The sequence below is a fragment of the Acanthamoeba castellanii genome, assembly GCF_000313135.1.
Source record: "Acanthamoeba castellanii str. Neff unplaced genomic scaffold scf7180000084741, whole genome shotgun sequence".
NCBI lineage: Eukaryota > Discosea > Longamoebia > Acanthamoebidae > Acanthamoeba > Acanthamoeba castellanii.
In genome coordinates, this window is record NW_004457702.1 from 83848 (window position 1) to 101683 (window position 17836).

The window sequence follows — 17836 nt, forward strand, 5'->3', positions numbered from 1 at the left end:
CAGGCGAGTGTGCGAGATGCTCAACATCATGCTCGCCGACGAGCCGCGCATCTTTGAAACCCTCAACTGCGACCTGCCGCCACCCGAGCCTCGGCCCTACGAATTCATGGACCCGCACTTGAAGGACCTGGGCGTCAAGGTTTGATCTCACCACACCCTAACCCTGACCGGCGCCAATCGCAATCTTATTTGGCCGTCGCGTCTGTGCATGTGGCAGGTCAAGCACATGCACCTGGTGTCGTCGTTCGAAGGCTTCGCGCTGTACCGTCAGGCGCTCAAGCTTCGACAGCAGCTCAGCGACACCAAGGAGCCCGCCCAGTACCTTACGCTCCGCGAAAAGATCTTCCGCCTCCTCAGCTTCGCCAAGGAGAAGCTCGAGCTGGCCACCTTCAGCATCCCTGTACCGACCCCTCCTCCTCCCTGGCTACAGTGGCAGCGATCTCGCGTTGGACTTACGCACTCATTGTTTTTTTTGCATTCCTTGAATTCTCTGAATAACAGGACAGCGTGGAGACGCTGATACACCTGGGCAAGGTGGAGGCCTGGCTGGCCGCCAATACCGTGGCTGATGAGTCTGGACGATCCCTCATTCAGTACCAACACCACACGACCCACTACACCCCGCAGCCCGTGTTCACTCCTCGCACCGGCACAGAATTAACAGCCTCCCCCCAATTTTTTGTTCAACGCAGGGACGGATTTCAGGCGGCGGTGAAGTACCTGGGCCAGGCCTGTCTGCTGCTGAAGCGCAAGGCGCAGACGGAGACCGACTACCAGCTCGGCGTGAAGCAGTGGCTCAAGGCCGTCTGCGACCTTGCGTTGGTGGTGTGCCAGTGGTCCGTGGCCGCATCCAAGGACACTGGCTACCGATCCAAGGGCGAACGACAGATCGATCTCTGGGAAAGGTACCGCACACGCAAACACGCACACAACACGCACGCACACACGGCAAACACACGTGATATCGCTCTAACTCGCTCCGTCTCGATGGTAACAGAGCGATATCGCTGTACTACTTTGCCCTGTCGTTCCGCGACTACCGACAGGAGCTGATGAAGGAATGGAAGCAGGAGGCCTGCGCGGCGAGCCTGATCAGCGATGACGAGGCCGCCGTACCAGAGCAAAGCCAGGGCGTGAGCGGCCTCGGCGAGGTGCGGCACGTCGAGGAGGTGGGTCAGCTGGCCTCAATGCTCATCAAGTACCAATGCGTGCGGAAGCGGCGCGAGATCGACTTCGAGGGCGACAGCTTCCAGCGCAAGGCTGACAAGTCGCCCACCACCGACGAGCGAAAGAAAAGCGGCAGCGGCAGTGAGGTCGGGACAAGGGTGGTGGACATTTCCGCCGGCGCCGCCGGCACCGAGAAGAAGCCTGCATCGCAGGCTGTCAAGATGAAGCAGCTGGCCGAGCTGAGCAACCTGCGGATGCGCAGCTTCTCCCAGTCCGAGGTGCAGGGGGTCGCCGCCGCCGGTCCACCCGGGCAGGCGTCGCCGCAGCCCTTGTCGCCCGGCGCGGCGGGCAAGCTCGTCAACACCTCCAGCAAGACAGCCTTCGCCGAGAGGAGAAAGAGTACTCTCATAGACCCACTTGGCCTTCATCTGTGTGACACCCGGCACCTAATCTCCACACACGGCACACACACCACACACCACACCACACACCACACATCACACACACACTCGACTCCTTGGACACACAGCGTCGGTGTTGGACCTCTCAATGGACGCGGTGAAGTCGGGCTACCTCATGCATTTCTCGGAGAAGAACAAGAAGTGGAAGAAGAAGTGGCTCATGATGTTCCAGCTTCCACCCGTCATCAAATACTTCAAGAAGAAGAGCAAGGTACCCACCACCAGCCACCGCCACCACCGCCACCACCGTGTGCTAACTGGTCGTCATGTGCGTGGGCTCATCGGTCGTTGCCCTGTGTAGGACAAGGAGGAAGGCACGGTCGACTTGCCGGGGTGCTCCTGCGAGCGCATCGAGGCCAGTTCAGGCAGCCACAAGTGGACCTTCCGGTGCGTTCTTGTCACCTTTGTTTTCTGTCGATTCGTGCTGACGTCATGGCACACACACGACACACGGCACCAAACCACAGGGTGCATCATCCAGTGCGCAGCACGGTTGTATTTGCCGCTGAGTCGGAGAAGGAGATGCAGGAGTGGATCGAGGCCATCCGGCAGGTGATCGTGTTCGTGGCAATGAAGCACGACAGCAGCGCGCGAGCGCCCGTCGGTCTCGGCGCCATGTCCGAGCAGGGCAAGCGCTCCAGCTCCATGATCTCCATCTCGGATCTCCAAAAGGTGATCTCCTCTTTTTGTAGACGTGTGCGGTTGTGCATGCCGTCGTGTGTGCAGTGGTGCGTGTGCGTGTGCGTGTGCGACCTACGAGGTGTGGCGCTGATGCACGAACAGGGCCAAGCTTTGGGGCGGTATGCCGATAAGCTCATCGCGTTGCGCACTTCTCAGTCCAAGTATCTGGCTTTCTCGCCCACCGAAGGCAAGCTCGTCATCGGTTTGTCCGCCTTCTTTTCTTTCATCACTTCATTACCCTCATCGTTGTTTAAATACTCACCGTGACACACACGCACACACACACACACACACACACACACACACACACACACACACACACACACACACACACACACACCAAATTCAGACGCCGCCTTCAGCATCAACTGCATGTTCATGGTGGAGCCCCGGTCGTCGAGTACCGCGAGCGACACCGTGTACCTGCGGCACGCCTCCGGCAAGTACCTGGCCGTGAGCAGCGCCAGCGAGGCCTCGCTCGTGGGCATCCGCACCAACCTGGCCAGGATCGAGTGGGAGTGGAGCCACACGCTCGAGAAGAACACGATCGCGCTGCGCTCGCTGGTCACCGGCCGATTCCTGTCGAGCGAGAAGAACCTGGTCAAAGCCGACAAAGAGCAGGCGCGGGCCAACGAGAAGTGGCAGGTGGAGAAGCTCGACAACCTCGTGTTCCTGCGGTCGTCGCTGGGGGCCTATATGGGCTCCCGGCCCAGCGGCAAGCTCAACGTGCTCGCGCTGGCCCAATCGACGCCCACCAGCTGGTTCGCCGACTATCAGCCCGACAAGAAGCTCACCCTCCGCTCCTACCAAGGTCCGCCACGCGACTTCACCACCGCACACGCACACGCACCACCGCACACGCCCACACAGAAGCTCTCGTTGATACGTGTGCAGGTCTCTACCTGGCGCGGAGTGCTGAAGCGTCTGGTGAGAAGGAGGAGCTCGCCACGCGAGAGGCACCCTACGTGTGGCAGTACGAAGAGGTTGCCGACAAGAAGGACAACACCTGCTGCGTCATCTCCACCTGCGAAGGCGACAAGGTTCGTCGCCGCACAATTGCTTCACATGCACCGCACCGCACGACACGCACGACACGACACGACCAAGCTCATATCGTTGCGGTGGGCGTGCAGAAGTATCTGTCGGCCACGTCCAAGGGCGGCCTGTGGCTAACGCCGACCAAGCCCGCAATTGGGTCGCGCGCGATCTTCAGCGAGTCGCCGCTGTGGACGCTGTGTCCGCCGCGGGCCAAGGAGCTGCACACGGTGAGCCAGCTCGAGGTGCAGCTGGAGCAGTGGGCGGGCAAGGACATGAGCACCTTCCTCAACATCCTCCTGCAGAAGTTCATGACCTCGCGCGCCAGCTTCCTCTCTGGTGACGCCCTGTTCATGGGCTGATTTTGAGGCGCACAAACCAACAACCCTGTTTCCCAGCTTTTTCTTGGTTTGCAAGGGTCCTGAAATCAGTTCTTTCTGTTCCCTTCCCTGTGTGCAACACAAGCCGAGAAAAGACGATCGAGAGAGGATGGGCAAGGGAGCGGAGAGGAAGAAGAGCTGGAGAAGCAACAAGCGAGACCAGGGCTGGCCGTGGACAGCGATCGACGGGAGTAGAGGCAGCAGGGGTGGTGGCGGCGGCGGCGGTGGTGGTAAAGGCTCGTCGTGCCTGCGCTCGTGTGCTTGTTGTTTCTTTATTCTGCTGGCGGCGCTGGCGGTGGCCGTGACGGTGGTGGCGCTGGCATCCTCGCCTGCCCTCAAGAGCCATGCCGATGATGCGGTGGAGGAGCTCAAGAGCCGTGCCGATGTTGCGGTGGAGCAGCTCAAGAGCTACGTCGACGCTGCGATGGAGAAGATTCACGACCTCACCGCCAGCCGCTCGCCTAGCCCCCCACCCCCTACGAAGATTCAGATGTAGGCGACGGCCCTCCTCACTTTTATCGAAGGCAAAATTGAACCAATGAAAAAGTGACACGTCAGCTGCGAGATAGCGTGATTGATTGAAATCTTTCGAGATCGCGAGTTTGTGTAGCACTGCCAATCTCAAACGGCACCATGTCCAAGGCCAGGGGAAGAAGAGGAAATGTGCCCGAGGTGGCGCTGATAGATAAGGAACACGCCTTCATTCTCGAAATTGAGAGATGGTAACTGAGCCGCGCCCGATTGTCAAGACAAGATTAATGTAATCTAATTTTTGCTGCGCCTGTCGTGTTTGCAGTAATTCCTGATCCATCTATCGAACTTGTGCCAATGGAATTGCTGCCGTTCTGGAGCAAGCCTTTCCTGCCGCGCAAGGTCATCTCCTCCCCTCTACTCAAACACGGCAGTGCGTTCTGACTTCTTGGCGTGGCCCGCAACAGTTCAGCATAACCCCAGCGGGAAGCCTCGCAAGGTTCCCCCTTCGGATTGCGGTGCTGTGTGGGGCTCTCTTGCTCATGTGTTGATATCTCTGTGTGTTCCCCTCCAGGGGTCGTTTGAAGTGGTGAAGCGGCAACATGAAGAAGAAGAAGAGGACGAGGTGCTGCTCTTTTCGAAGCTGGACACCTTCGGGCCGGCCAAGAACAGAGCCCACCTGCCCGCACTGCTCGACGTCCTCGAACTGGTCAAAGCCCAGCTGGGCCTCGGCACCACGCCGCCGGGCAGCGACGAGAAGGAGCGAAAGGAAGAGGAGGAGCCGACGAGCGGTACGAAGAAGCGGAAGCGGACCGATGCCTGCAAGGACGAAGATGAAGAGAAAGAGAAGGGCGATGAAGGGGAGAAGCCGGCGCCCAAGCCCAAGCGAGTGGCGAAGCGAACCCGGCGCGAGCCAGCCGTCGCGAACTAAGCGGAGGCCCACCACGCTCGTGAATCCAGGGATCTGGGCAGCCTGTCCGCGGCCGCCTTCGTCTTCGCTTTTCCGGGTCTCCAATGAAGGCGCTGTGGGAAAGCCATCGACACTGGCGCCACAGCACCTGAGAACAACGACCCCCCGGTTCAGCAAGGCCGAAGGCGCCGCCACACAGCGCACCGCACCTTGGCCAATTCATAAAGGAAAAAATAAAATTATCATTTTCTCGACCTGAAATTCAGAAATGTTAAAAGAAAAAGAAAAGGTGTGTCTGATTTCACATTTCGATTATTAATCTCATTTTTTGGAGCGAATCAAGCAGAGGGGGGAGAGGTGGTGAGGAGAAGAGCAAAACATGCAATCGCAAACGCAGGCAGAGGGAGGGTCGGTCACCACGCCGAGAGGAAAGAATGCTGCCGACGCCGCACCGCCCAAGCTCGGCCTTCTTCCCTCACACCGCCGAAAAGTGGCCTTCATCGCCAAGATTGGCGCCATCGCCCAGAAGATTCCCATCGATCAGGTCCTGATTGCCCCCCTCATTATTTGCACTCTCCTCGATTTCGAACTTCGTTTGCGTTTCTACTCTGACCTTCCAGGGGTGTCTGCTCGTGCAGTTCGTGCACTGGGTGGTGGACGAGGTGTGTGGGCGGCAGCCCGACTGGACGAAGCCGTTTGGCGAGGCCAACGCGCAGCCCATGATCGACGCCGTCAAGCTCTTCGTCATCAAGGCCGTCGGCGGCGGCCTCAAGAAGGACGACGTACGCGTCTAAGCGCCGCTAACCTTCTTCTCTTCTAATGTCGACATCAGCGACCATCGCTCACCGACGACTTTCCGCTGCAGATCGTGCGGGAGCTGAAGGGGTTCAACGTGGCCGACGAGCATGCCACCGTCATCGTCGATTGCATCCTCGTGCGGTAGTCACCACACCACACCACAGCTCACTACTCAATCCCCTTTCTCATCGCCGCCTCATTCTCACGTGTGCGGTGGTACGTGTGTCGTGCGTGTGTGTCGTGCGTGTGCCGTGCGTGCGGCGTTCAGATACACTGACGTGCAGAAGGCCCTGGCTGGGGACACGGCCCATATATCGCCGGCCCACCTCAAGGACTTTGACTGGAAGCTCCTGGTACTCACCACCACCCACCACCGCCATCGGTACTCCCACGCATGCGCTTGGCTCACTTTTCTTGGATTGCAGCACTCGCTGGCCAGCGACAAGGTGGCGACGGTGAACGAACCCATCCTGCGCCTCAACCTCACCATCAAGTACCCCCCCCCCGAAACCCGCTGCTGTCTTCCCTTTCGCAACGCTCACTCACACCATTCCCCCCCCCCAATCGACTGCGCTGTCGTATGTGTGAAGGGACGAGAACGAGAAGATGAAGGACGTGGTGCTCGAGCTGCCCAAGTCTGAGCTCGACAAGCTCATCGGCACCCTCCAGCAGGTCAACCAGGTACTACCACCACCAAACCTACCCCCCCTTCCCCCACTCTAGCTGCAGTTCCGTTCTTCTCACCACTTCGCACGCTTCTGGCAGGTGGTGCAAAAGCTGCGCGTGTAACACGGCCTTTTCGCGCGCATCAAAAGGAGGAGGAGGAGAAGAGTGTAAGCAGTAGGCGTACCAGGCTGGACGGAGAGAGAAGAGAGAGAATCACGACTGCCGTGGTCAAGGTATTTATTTATTGGTCCGGTGGTTCGTCCGTTGCCGCATCGGTTTCATGCTTCGTCTTGTGCATCACCAGCATTTGTGTCGAGAAAGAGAGAAAAAAGAAGATGAAAGGAAAGGAAAGGAAGAGCCGATCGATGGTACAGGTGAGAGGAGAGAAGAAGGTGGTTTACTCGTCGGGGATGTACTCCCGCACGCTCTCGTTTTTCGTTCTCTGGACCAACGAGAGCAACTCGCGGGGATCGCACGCCAGCTTGAGGAACGGATGCTGTTGTGTGTGCCGTGAGTGCGTGTGACCACGGTCAGTGGCTGACGCAAGTCGATGCAACGAGAAGGAGTGCGCGTACAGAGAGCATTTGTGTGGAATCGGGACGGAGAGAGGGGTCCATGATGGTGCACTTCTCGATGAAGTCCTTGAACTGCGCCGACATGGCGTCGGGATCCTTGAACGGCGGTCGACCCTTCTTGGCGATCAAGAACAGCGCCTGCACACGAAGTGGGAGCACCAACGGACGTCAGCAAATGCAAATGCAAATGCAAAAAAGCAAAAAGCAAAAACAAGGAGAGAGAAGCGAAGCGGGTGAACAAAAAGAACGAAGCCGGGGGAGAGAGAGAGGAGGTGCCTTGAGCATGGACTCCTCGATGTAGGGAGGCGCGATTTCGAACATCTCCATGGCCATGATGCCGAGGGACCACACGTCGACCTTGCACGTGTAGTGCTGGCCCTTGACCAGCTCGGGCGCCATCCAGAAGGTGGTACCCACCACTGACTTGCGCGTGTCCTGCGCCGACGACAGCTGCGAGCCGTAACCGAAATCGGCTGTGTGTGTGTGTGTGTGTGTGTTAGCACTCGCGCGCACGTTTGAGATCTCTTAACGTGGTGAGTGGCTGCGTACTGATCTTGATTTCACCGCCCAGGCCGAGCAGCACATTTTCGGACTTGATGTCCCTGTGGATGATGGGCTTGGGTCGGTTGTGGAGGTACTCGATGGCCTCAAGCGTGGACTTGGTAATCGCCGCGATCTGGGGCTCGGTGAGCCGGATGCCCAGCGTGAGGAGTTCGGAAAGAGAACCGCCGTCCACCAGCTCCATCACCACCTAACCGCCAAATCGCACATCAGCAGCGCCCAAACAGCACGCGTGTGCGTGTGCGTGTGCGTGTGCGGTGGTGCGTGTGTCGTGTGTTTCATGCGTGCGTGTGCGGTGGTGCGGAAGCGATACCCAGAGGATACCGTCGACGAGGAAGGCGTCGACAAAGTTGACGATGGCGGCGTGGGTGGACTGCTTCATGATCATGATCTCGTTGATGATGATCTCCTTCTTCACCTGCTTGGCCACCACCATCTGCTTGATCGCCACCTTCCTGCCGGTGCGCTTGTCCGTGGCCGAGTACACCGCTCCCGACGCTCTGTGTGCCCCCCCCCCCAATCGCCATGTGAGCCCACGCGCGCTGCAAGAAGCACGTGCGGCGTGTGCGGTGTGTGCGGTGCCAAGTACCCCTGGCCCACGATGGCCATGTCGGTGAAGAGGGTGGTCGGGTCGACTCCCTTGAGCACCAAGTCGTCGATCTCCACTCCTGCGGTGGGCGACTCATCGCTTCTGCACCGTGCACGCACGACACGCACCCGTTAGAGCAAAGAAAGAGGCCAGAGGGGCGAAACGGGGGGGGGGCAGGGTACCCGCCGGCGGGCGGAGGGGCGCCTTGGCCGGGCGGAGCGGGGCGGCCGGAAGGCGAGGGCGGGGCCGGACGCCCCGAAGGCGACGGCGGCACCGGTCGTCCACCGGGACTCTGTGCCGAGAGATCAGCGTGTGTCGTGCGTCGTGTATCGTGTGTCGTGGGGGGCGTACCCCTGTGGCGATGGGAGGCTGGGGTCGCGATGACATCGGAGAGCCGGGCGCGGCGGGTGTGGCCGGAGGCAGGGGCCGTCCGCCGGGCGACGGCGTCGGCCGGCCTAGCGGTGCTGTGTCGACAAACAAATGTGGGGGTTTGGGTCATCAAGGGTCCCCACGAGAGGGGGAAGCGATGGAGGGGGGGGGAGAGAGCGTACTACTGGAGGGCGGAGTGATGGGCGGAATCAGCACCGACGCGGGGCGCCCGACCGGCACCTGCGGCTCATCCCTGCAGACGAGCGAGCGAGCAAGCAAGCGAGCGAACACGAGAAAAAGTGGTCAGAAGGGAAGCCCTATTACTCAACGAGGCTGCGCCAAGCAAGGGGGCCTGGGCGAAGTACCGTGGTGGCGGGGGCGGGAGGTCCCGGTCGGCGGGGGCCTGCTGGAAGGCGTGCGAAGGGCGCGGCGAGAGGGGCGACGGCGGGGTGGCCCCAACGGCGCGCAGGGAGCTGGGTCCGCCGGGGCCGGGCATGGCCCTGCCGGGCGATGGCGGCACCACGCCGCGGGGCGAAGGCGCCGGTCGGAGCGGTGGAGTGAAGCCCGCGGGACCGCCCGCGCCGGGCGGCGGAGGCAGGCCGCGGTCGGCGGTGGTCACCGGTGCGTCTGCGGTGCGAGGCAAGGGGGGCGGCGGCAGGCCGCGGTCGTCGTAGTCGTCGCCCTCGAGCAGCGGCGCGGGCGGCAGGGGCGGCAGAGCGCGGTCATCCGGTGACCCAACAACCGGCGGCACGCGCTGGCTGAGGGACGTGGGACGGGTGGCCCCATCGCCCGTGAGGCGCTGGTTCAGAGAATGCGGGCGCGGGGAGAGGAGCCCGGAGGGCGGGGGCAGCGCCTGGGCGGCGTTGGTCAGGCCGCGGGGCGACGAGGCCACGGGCAGCCGCGGGACGGACGCGGGAGAGTTGCGGGGCGAGGCCGAGCCTGTTGTGCGCCCGTCGACATCAGCGTGCGCGTCGTTGGTCGTGTCGTGGTGCGTGTCGTGTCGTGTCGTGTCGTGTGTCGACAGGCACGGAGGGCGAGGGTACCGGCCTGGGGCGGAGGCGGGACGGGCGGGAAGGCGGCAGGGGTGATGCCGCGGCGCAGGGTCGCCATACGCTGCTGGATGGCGCTGCCGGCGAGATTGGCCGGTCGCTCCGGCTTGTTTCTGTTGTGGTGTATCGTATGTGTCGTGTCGTGTGTCGTGTGTGTGTCGTGTGTGTGTCGTGTCGTGTGTCGTGTAGGTTGGGCATCAGTCTACAAAAACCACCGGTTGTCGTCGTGCGGGCGCGCGTACTGTTCGAACTGCATGACCTTGAACACGCTCACGAGCATGTCGGCATCCTCGGCGATTTCCTGGGCCGACAGACCCGCCTGACCCAACATCACCTTCCACTCTTGCGGAATGCCCTAGGAATGTATGCACAGCACAACACATCGCACGCACTCGTCAGAGGAGGAGGAAGAAGGCGAAGATGACGATCATGATGGTAAAGAAGAAGAAGAAGAAGATGGTGGTGTGGTGATGGTGATGCGTGTGAGCAAGGGATCCGAGCGTATATATGTTACGGAGTTGGTAATTAATGGTTTGGTGGTGATCGCCCAGTCAGGAACGCCCAAGAACCAAAATAATAAAAATAAATAAAAGCACACACCACGCACTCGAGCACGCTCCACACTCGCAACCGCACGAGGCCAAGAACAAGAAGGAGAAGGGGACGGAGTAGAACAAGAAGAAGATGAAGGTGAGTGGAAGGCGAAGGTACCTCGAACATGCCGGTGTCGGGGTTGAAGCCGATATGCATCTCGCGCTTGAAGTTGGTGGGGGTGCCGATGACGCGGCCGACCATGGGCTCGTCCTTGCCCCCCTTCTTGTCCTTCTTGGTGCCCTTGGCCTCCTTCTTCTTGGCCTTCTCCTCCTCCTTCTTCCGCTTGGCCGACTGCTTCTCCCACTCCTTCTTCTTGGCCTTCTCCTCCTCCTTCTTCCGCTTCTCCTCGGTCTCGCGCGCTCGCTGCTGCTCCTTCTCGTAGAACTTGCGCCGGTCCTCTTCGTTCAGCGAGTAGGGGTCCACCACCTTCGTCTTCTTCGACATCTTTCTTCTTCTTCTTCTACGCGACCGAATTGATCTCGATTCTTCTTTTCGATAATGATTGTCTCAATCTCCTCGTTCCGTCGATGGGCGGGGGCGAAGCTATTATAGAATAAATATAAATAATAAGTAATAAATATATAACTTTACAATTAGCCCTCAGGATCTCGTCGCAGTGTTGAATTGCACTACACGAGTCAAATAAATCACACATAAAAGGACGTCAGCGATTGCCATCTTCCTCACCACGTAGGACTGGCAGGGGAGTACCGTGAGACGCAGGACCAAGGGATGGAGCGAGTGTCGAGGGCGTCGCGGAAACAGACCAGTGCCTCCTGGTTGCCTACAATATTATTATTTAATTTGCTATTATTTATTTGAATGTGTCGACATTATTAGTCACCAGGGCCACCCGATCATCACGCCACACGCGCCCTTCATTGTGGGGTGTTTGTGTGTTGTGTTGTGTGTGTTGTGTGTGTGTTGTGTGTGTGTGTTTGTGTGTGTGATGATATTAGTTGTGGCTGTGTCGTATTGATCGGTCACCCGTCTCTGGATTAGCCCTCATGCTTGCATCTCTCCCTACAGTCCATCGCCGCAGAGCCTGGAGGAGGCGCGCGCGCGAGACCGGCTTGGAGAGGTAGTCGTCCATCCCCGCGGTCAGGCACTTCTCCTTGTCCTCCTGGGTGGCCCCCGCCGTCAGCCCGATTATAGGTACTTGGTTCATCTCCAGCTCCCGGATCTTGAGCGTTGCTGTGAGCCCATCCATCACTGCCACCACCAACCACCACCACCCAACCACCACCACGGCCGTCAGAGGAGCCAATGTCTCGTCATGATGGGACATGTTGGATGTACCGGGCATCTGTACGTCCATGAGTATAACATCAAAGTGAGTAGTGCTGACCTTCTCGATTGCTTCGACCCCATTGTTGGCAATCTGTCGCAGAATGGATATTGGGGGGGAGGACGATTGGTGATTAACAGTGGTGGGGGCGGCCCCGAGGTTGAGTGCCAAGTGCGCACCTGAATATTGTAGCCCAGCGGCGCGAGTTGGCGACAAATCACCTTCTGGTTGACTATGTTGTCCTCCACCAGCAGAATATCTAGTGTGTGTGTCAAAGCATGAGAGTTGTGTGAGCACAGTACAGAATCCACAGATGAAGCTTGTGAATGCGTCTGGAGTACCGAGAGGCTTGTGAGCCACTTCGACCGGCCCGTCGGCTTCTGCTCGCTCTGTTTCCCTGAGCTCTTCCTCCGATTCTCGCGCAGGCTGGTCAAAAGGCAACAAAATGTAGAACGTCGTCCCCTTCCCCGGCGTACTGTCCACCCACAGCCACCCGTGCATCATCCTGAAAAGAGAAACATGAGGAAGAAGTGGAGGAGGAGGAGGAAGCGAAATGAAACAAGAGGGAATGCGAACGTGACGAGCTCGGAGCAGATCTTGAGCCCCATCCCCAGGCCGGCGTACTTCTTGGTGTGCACCGCATCGACCTGGTAAAAGGCGTCGAAGATGTGAGGCAGCTTGTCGGCCGTGATGCCGATGCCCGTGTCCGCCACCGAGAACAGCACCCACCGCTGCTGCTGCTGTTCCATATCGTCCGACGATCGACCTAATCGCTGATAAACGTCGGTCGTGGGCAGCGAAGCGGTGAAGGTGACGCGGCCGCCGCGCGAGGTAAACTTGAAGGCGTTGCCCAGTATGTTGTCGAGCACCTGGGCCAGCCGGTGCGTGTCTCCTACGACGATGTCGGGCAGGTCGGGGCTCAGGCTGACGTCGAAGTCGACGCCGTGTGACTCGGAGCTGTGCGCGAAGCGGGACCACAAGTGCTCCAGGTCTTCGCGCAGCGAGAACCGCGCCGGGGCAGATCTCGAGCTTGCCCTTCTCGATCCGCACCACGTCGAGCAGGTCGTTCACGAGGAACAGCATGTGCTCGGCCGATCGCTTGGCGATGTGCAGGTTGTCCCGCTGGTCTGGGGCCATAGACGTAGAGTCCAGCAGCTCCAGCATTCCCAGGACCCCCTGCAGCGGCGTTCGTATCTCTGCATTCCCCACACGATCACACACACACACACATACACACAATTGTTTAGAAGAAAAGGAAGGGACAACAAGAAGAATAATGTGCATACCATGGGAAACGTTGGCGAGGAAGAGGGTCTTGGCGGTGCTGGCCTCCTCGGCCATCTGGCGGGCCTTCTCGAGGTGCTCGAGGGCCTGGCGCTCGAGCGAGATGTCCTCGACGATGCCCACCACCCGCGGCTCGAGGCTGTCGGCCGTGTTCCATATCTTCCAGCTGCGGTCGCGCAGCCACCGCTCGTGGCCCGTCTGGGCGTGCACCACGCGAAACTCGCACACCTGCGCGTCGTCGGCCCAGCTCGACCAGCCGGCGTGGGCCTGGGACAGTAGCGCGCGGTCGTCCGGGTGAACGCCGACGAACCACAGGTCGGGCTCGAGCAGCAGTCGGGCGGGCGGGTAGCCCCAGAAGGTGGCGAAGCGCGCTGGCGTAGTGGAACTCGGCCAGGCCGGGCGTGGCGACGTAGACCATGGCGCGATGTTGTCGGTGACCTGGCGGAAGAGCAGGTCGGACTTCTTCATGGCCAGCTCGTGCTGACGTCGCTCGAACTCGGCCGACGCGCGGCCGGCGAAGATCTCCATCATCGTCTCGGCGCGCTCGGCGTCGCAGATGGGCTTGCGGCTCATGAGCACCATCAGGCCGATCACCTTGCCCGACGAGTAGAGCGGGCGGCCGACGTAGCTCTCCACCCCGAGATCCTTCAGCACCTCGTCCTCTGGAAACATCGCCTGCACGCCCGACCGCAGCGTGCGCGCCGACTGCTTCACCACGCCCTCGCACGGCGATCCGTCCAGATGGTATTCTGCCCATCAATCAATAAATCATCCACGCAGCTTTTGGCTGATTTAAATTAGTAGAGATGTACCGATGTTGGGCACGGGCTGGCCGTCGATGAAGGTGGCGAGGGTGCGGATTGAGTCTGCGCGCTTGGGGTGGAGCTCGCCCACGAGGCCGAGTTCCATGCCCGACGCACTGGTGAGATGTCGCACCAGCTGCTGGAAGAAGTCGTCGGCCGACGTGGCGGTGAAGCCCAGCGCCACCTCCTTCAGCAGTTCCTTGCTCTTCTTCTCGTGCGTCACATCTCGCCCCAACGCCCATTTGCTCCTGCCCCCGCCATTCTCGCAATTAATTGCTTTTATCCGATCAAATAAAATCAATTACTAATCACATAATAAATAAGTGGCGTACCAGCATCGTGTCGTGAAGATGCTGCAGGAGAACCACGAGAAGGTGCGCCGTGATCTGTCGCGGCAGGTGACGTGCCACTCCCAGTCGAAGTAGAGGGTCATGCGGCTGCGCGCCTCCCACTCGGCCCGGACGCGTGCGCAGTCATCTGGGTCGGGGAAGAGGCACCCGGGGTCGCGCCGCACCTCGGCCGCCGTCCACCCGGTCAGCCGCTCGCACTCCTCGCTCCACACCGCCACCCGCCCCTCGCGGTCCAACGCCACGAACAGACCCGGCAGCCTCCGCGCTCTCCGCTCCATCAGGACAGCGTGCCTGGGGCTTGGGCTTGGGCTTGGGCGGTCGTTCGCGTGAAGCTGATGGACCGAGAAGCGTCGTTGTGTCTTCTTGGCCCTTTGAGTCGGGCAGCCAGAGAAGCGCAGGGACCGTCTTCGCTTCCGGCCGCTGCGTGCCTCCTCTTCCTGATGCTGCTGCTCCGAGTTGGGGCCGGACAGATGCCATGAGACGTCCATCGCTCGCTCTCCAGGGCTCTGTGCTCCTCTTGTGTAGTTCGTCGTCTTCTTCTCTTCGTTGTTGCTTGGGTAAGCTCTTCTTCTAAGGTTCGTCTTCTTCTATTTGAATTTGTTGTTATTGTTGTTGTTTGGCTCCTGACCTAGATTTTGGAAGCGAGACCAGATCTGCGGGACAAACCCCACCGCCTTGCCATCAGGCGTCTTCCTTCCAGCCGAAGTTTGGGTCCATGGAGGCACCGTGCTATCCCGCCTTTCCCAGTTAAGCTCTCGATCACGCAAGGCCGCGTGTGCCTGGGAGCCGTGGTATGCATGACATCACAGACAATGATAACCCGACGTCCAATCTCCCAAGTGTTCAGGTGCCTGACGGACGAGTGTTAGCCGGTTAGTCGTCAGCACTGAATGTAGTTCGTTAATTGAGTGCTGCAGCACTGGTGGACCGCGCATGATTGGATCGGATCATCAACGTAGGTAATGGAGGACATCCGTAGGACAGCCAGAGTCTAGCCCACGGGATAACTCAGCGCTGAGCACACCCTACCAAACCAGGATTTTGTCACCTTTAGTACCCCCTTCTCCCCCCCCCAAAAGGAACAGTGGATATCCACAGGACATCCCTACGTCTGGCCCGCAGGATGTCCCATGACTGGGTCACGCACTAACCAGCCCTGGATAACAAAAGGCTGTCCTTGGGATATCACACCAGCAAGAAGCGAGAGGGCAGCCACCAGTACGTGTTTCCCTCTTTTTCGCCCCTAGCCACACAGCTAAATGAGTCGGGAAGGTCATGACTACAGATCGGCCACACGACCAGCTGGCGGCGAGTTTGGTGCGGGGGCAGCTGCTCTACCCTGAAGACCCTGGCTACGACCGCGCCCTCAGCACCTGGAACCTCCAGGCCACCAAGAGGTTGGTTTGCACCATCACCACGTTCCCACCACTCCTGCAAAACCCCCACCATGCTGCGCCTTCTCACCTTCTCCATTGCAGACCTGAAGCTGTGGTGTCGGCTCGCGGGCCAGGCGACATCATCGCGACCATCAAGTCCGTGTTTCGTGTTTCGTGTTTCTTTTCCATTCCCACCCTGGAGCGGCACTGACCTCAGAGTGCTCTTTTGCAAACAGGTATGCCAAGGCCAAAGGACTTGAGATGACCGTCAAGGCGGGCGGCCACAGCATGTCCAGCCTCTGCACCGGCCTGGTCATCGACTTCAGCCACGTAGAGACATGTCCACCACCCTGCTTCTGTGCATCGCTCATCAGTTCTCCACCGCCATCAGATGAAAGGCATACGAGTGGACGTCGAGAACAAGACTGTGCGCGTCGAGCCGGGCTGTTTGCTGCGTGACCTGGACGCTGAACTGTCTGTGCACGGACTCGTGGTCCCTGGAGGTACTCCTACGCCACCACTGCCAACCATGACCACTACTAGTAGTGGCCGCGTGCACTTACCAACGAGCAATGAATGACCAGGGGTGGTGAGCCACACGGGCGTGGCGGGCCTGGCGCTCGGTGGAGGCTGGGGCTATCTGGGACGCTGCATGGGCCTCACCTGCGACAACATCCTTTCCGTGGACATCGTCACCGCTGACGGCCAATTGCGTACCGCCTCCAAGACTGCCAACCAGGTGACACTCACCCGTGTGCAGACAGACACACACGGCAATCCCGTTTGCACTTTGTCTCACGTCACTGTCTCCTTCCCTTCTTCGTCGTCCAGGACTTGTTCTGGGCCGTGCGTGGGGCTGGTCCCAGCTTTGGTGTGGTGACGTCGTTCAAGTTCCGCTGCCACCCGCTACCAGGCCCGGTCTACTGCGGAGTCATGATGTACCCCTGGTCCCGGTGCGCTCTGCCTCTCAATCACGCAAGCACGTTGTCCATTGCATTCCGCTGCCACTAATATCATCCTCGCGCAGATCCCCTGAAGTGGCCCAGCAATGGATGAACGTGGTCACCTCTCCCGACGGCTTCCCCGACAACCTGACCCTGTACCTGGTACACCACAAAAAGAAGAAGAAGAAGAAGTAGCTATCTTGATCTGCGACATACATTCCTGTGTCTTATTCAGTTTTTTTTCCCCCCTACGATCAAGCTGAACGACACCCAACCAACTGGCGAGAAGGGCGCCACTGTGTTTGCCGTGTTCAACGGACCGGCAGAACAGGGCAAGCAGCTGCTCAAGCCCTTCATCGACCTTGGGCCTGTCGCCACTCAGGTACCCTGGGTCTTGTCCGCGGGTTGCGGTTGATGGTGAGAACTCACTCCTTTGAGCTTTGTGCCTTTTTGGGGCGGCGCAGGAGCAAGAGTTGCCATTCCGGCTTGTCCAACAAGGCATCAACGACAGGTTTCCCCCTGGCCGTCACTACTACCAAACCGGCACCTTCGTCAAGGTGAGCCATCCAATGGAGCCTCTTGATGTCCGCGACTGACACCATGTGTCATGGTGTGTGTGTGGCGAGTTTTCCAGAAGTTGAGCACAGAGTTGTTCGATGTCATCCACAGACACTACAGTGTGGTCCCGTCACCGTTGAGCTCGGTGGTCTGCGAGCCTCATGTACGCCATCGTTGCCACAGTGACGTCCAGCAAGCAGGTGCACAGGTGGCGCCAGTCTAACAAGATCCGCGCCACTCTTGTGCATGTGAATCACAGGGCGGCAAGATCTCTGAAGTGCCCTGCGAGGAGTGTGCGATTGGCTGGAGGGCCAACAAGTTCTTCATTGCCATCTTTTCCTCTTGGGAGAAGGTACGCACTGCAATCATCATCATCGTCTCTATCTTGCGGACTCAGCGTGGTCTGTCTCTTCTTCAACGCGCAAGGAGGAGGAGGGCGACGCAAACAAGGCCTGGGTACGCGGCCTAATGGAGGATCTGAAGAAGTTCAGGGCCGCCACCAACTACATCAACCTGGCCCTGCCCGAGTGGAAGAAGCGCCAGGCCAGCGACTTCTACGGTCCGCACCTCCAGCGTCTGCGCGAGCTCAAGCTCAAGTGGGATCCCGACAACTTCTTCCGCTTCCAGACCTGCTTGACCGACTGAAAGCAAAGAGCTCGGCGAGCTAAGCGACTATGGTGGTGGTGGTGGTGATGGTGGTGGTGTCAACAACTATTGGCGGAAGTAATGACAACACCCGAACCAACAACAACAAACTTGGCCCTGACGACCACCTGGTCGAGGCTGCAGCTCGCTTCTGTTTTAGGCCGCAGCAACGGCCAACTGTGGTCAAGTTGGCTTTTTTCTGCTTGGCCAAGGAAAGCCGGGGAGAAAGACGAAGAAGGGGAAGGAGAAGGACGAGGAAGGAAGCGAGGTGTGGCCACTCCG

General features: G+C 59.6%; 7 protein-coding genes and 1 pseudogene across 7 annotated transcripts; 6 read left to right on the plus strand and 2 right to left on the minus strand.

Annotated features, from left to right (window-relative positions):
• The first annotated feature begins 16 nt into the window (after positions 1 to 16).
• Positions 17 to 3706, plus strand: ACA1_171350 (annotated as a pseudogene).
• Positions 3707 to 3833: 127 nt separating this feature from the next.
• Positions 3834 to 4220, plus strand: ACA1_171360 (uncharacterized protein; the record flags this gene model as incomplete). The annotated part of the gene is made up of 1 exon (XM_004356409.1): positions 3834 to 4220. One exon carries the CDS (start codon positions 3834 to 3836, stop codon positions 4218 to 4220), a length of 387 nt encoding a protein of 128 aa, XP_004356462.1.
• A 332-nt stretch (positions 4221 to 4552) lies between these two features.
• ACA1_171370 (uncharacterized protein) lies at positions 4553 to 5126 on the plus strand (the record flags this gene model as incomplete). The annotated part of the gene is made up of 3 exons (XM_004356410.1): positions 4553 to 4628; positions 4663 to 4694; positions 4770 to 5126. 3 exons carry the CDS (start codon positions 4553 to 4555, stop codon positions 5124 to 5126), a joined length of 465 nt encoding a protein of 154 aa, XP_004356463.1.
• A 358-nt stretch (positions 5127 to 5484) lies between these two features.
• ACA1_171380 (COMM domain containing protein 8, putative) lies at positions 5485 to 6692 on the plus strand (the record flags this gene model as incomplete). Its single annotated transcript, XM_004356411.1, has 7 exons — positions 5485 to 5649; positions 5726 to 5887; positions 5938 to 6044; positions 6172 to 6256; positions 6329 to 6396; positions 6494 to 6584; positions 6669 to 6692. 7 exons carry the CDS (start codon positions 5485 to 5487, stop codon positions 6690 to 6692), a joined length of 702 nt encoding a protein of 233 aa, XP_004356464.1.
• A 274-nt stretch (positions 6693 to 6966) lies between these two features.
• On the minus strand, positions 6967 to 10750 carry ACA1_171390 (protein kinase domain containing protein; the record flags this gene model as incomplete). The annotated part of the gene is made up of 13 exons (XM_004356412.1): positions 6967 to 7065; positions 7145 to 7282; positions 7496 to 7617; positions 7694 to 7895; positions 8019 to 8205; positions 8295 to 8396; positions 8477 to 8586; positions 8646 to 8758; positions 8846 to 8916; positions 9029 to 9602; positions 9707 to 9825; positions 9955 to 10067; positions 10424 to 10750. The coding sequence occupies 13 exons, from the start codon at positions 10748 to 10750 to the stop codon at positions 6967 to 6969; spliced, it is 2277 nt and encodes a 758-aa protein (XP_004356465.1).
• A 149-nt stretch (positions 10751 to 10899) lies between these two features.
• Positions 10900 to 14309, minus strand: ACA1_171400 (ATPase/histidine kinase/DNA gyrase B/HSP90 domain containing protein; the record flags this gene model as incomplete). Its single annotated transcript, XM_004356413.1, has 11 exons — positions 10900 to 10935; positions 11334 to 11429; positions 11466 to 11518; positions 11606 to 11687; positions 11774 to 11853; positions 11936 to 12099; positions 12171 to 12577; positions 12603 to 12790; positions 12881 to 13627; positions 13691 to 13929; positions 14014 to 14309. The coding sequence occupies 11 exons, from the start codon at positions 14307 to 14309 to the stop codon at positions 10900 to 10902; spliced, it is 2388 nt and encodes a 795-aa protein (XP_004356466.1).
• Positions 14310 to 15306: 997 nt separating this feature from the next.
• On the plus strand, positions 15307 to 16947 carry ACA1_171410 (FAD binding domain containing protein; the record flags this gene model as incomplete). Its single annotated transcript, XM_004356414.1, has 9 exons — positions 15307 to 15428; positions 15510 to 15563; positions 15644 to 15737; positions 15799 to 15910; positions 15992 to 16146; positions 16239 to 16360; positions 16435 to 16513; positions 16611 to 16733; positions 16816 to 16947. The coding sequence occupies 9 exons, from the start codon at positions 15307 to 15309 to the stop codon at positions 16945 to 16947; spliced, it is 993 nt and encodes a 330-aa protein (XP_004356467.1).
• Positions 16948 to 17070: 123 nt separating this feature from the next.
• ACA1_171420 (berberine and berberine like domain containing protein) lies at positions 17071 to 17554 on the plus strand (the record flags this gene model as incomplete). Its single annotated transcript, XM_004356415.1, has 3 exons — positions 17071 to 17109; positions 17169 to 17261; positions 17336 to 17554. The coding sequence occupies 3 exons, from the start codon at positions 17071 to 17073 to the stop codon at positions 17552 to 17554; spliced, it is 351 nt and encodes a 116-aa protein (XP_004356468.1).
• Between the last annotated feature and the right edge of the window lie 282 nt (positions 17555 to 17836).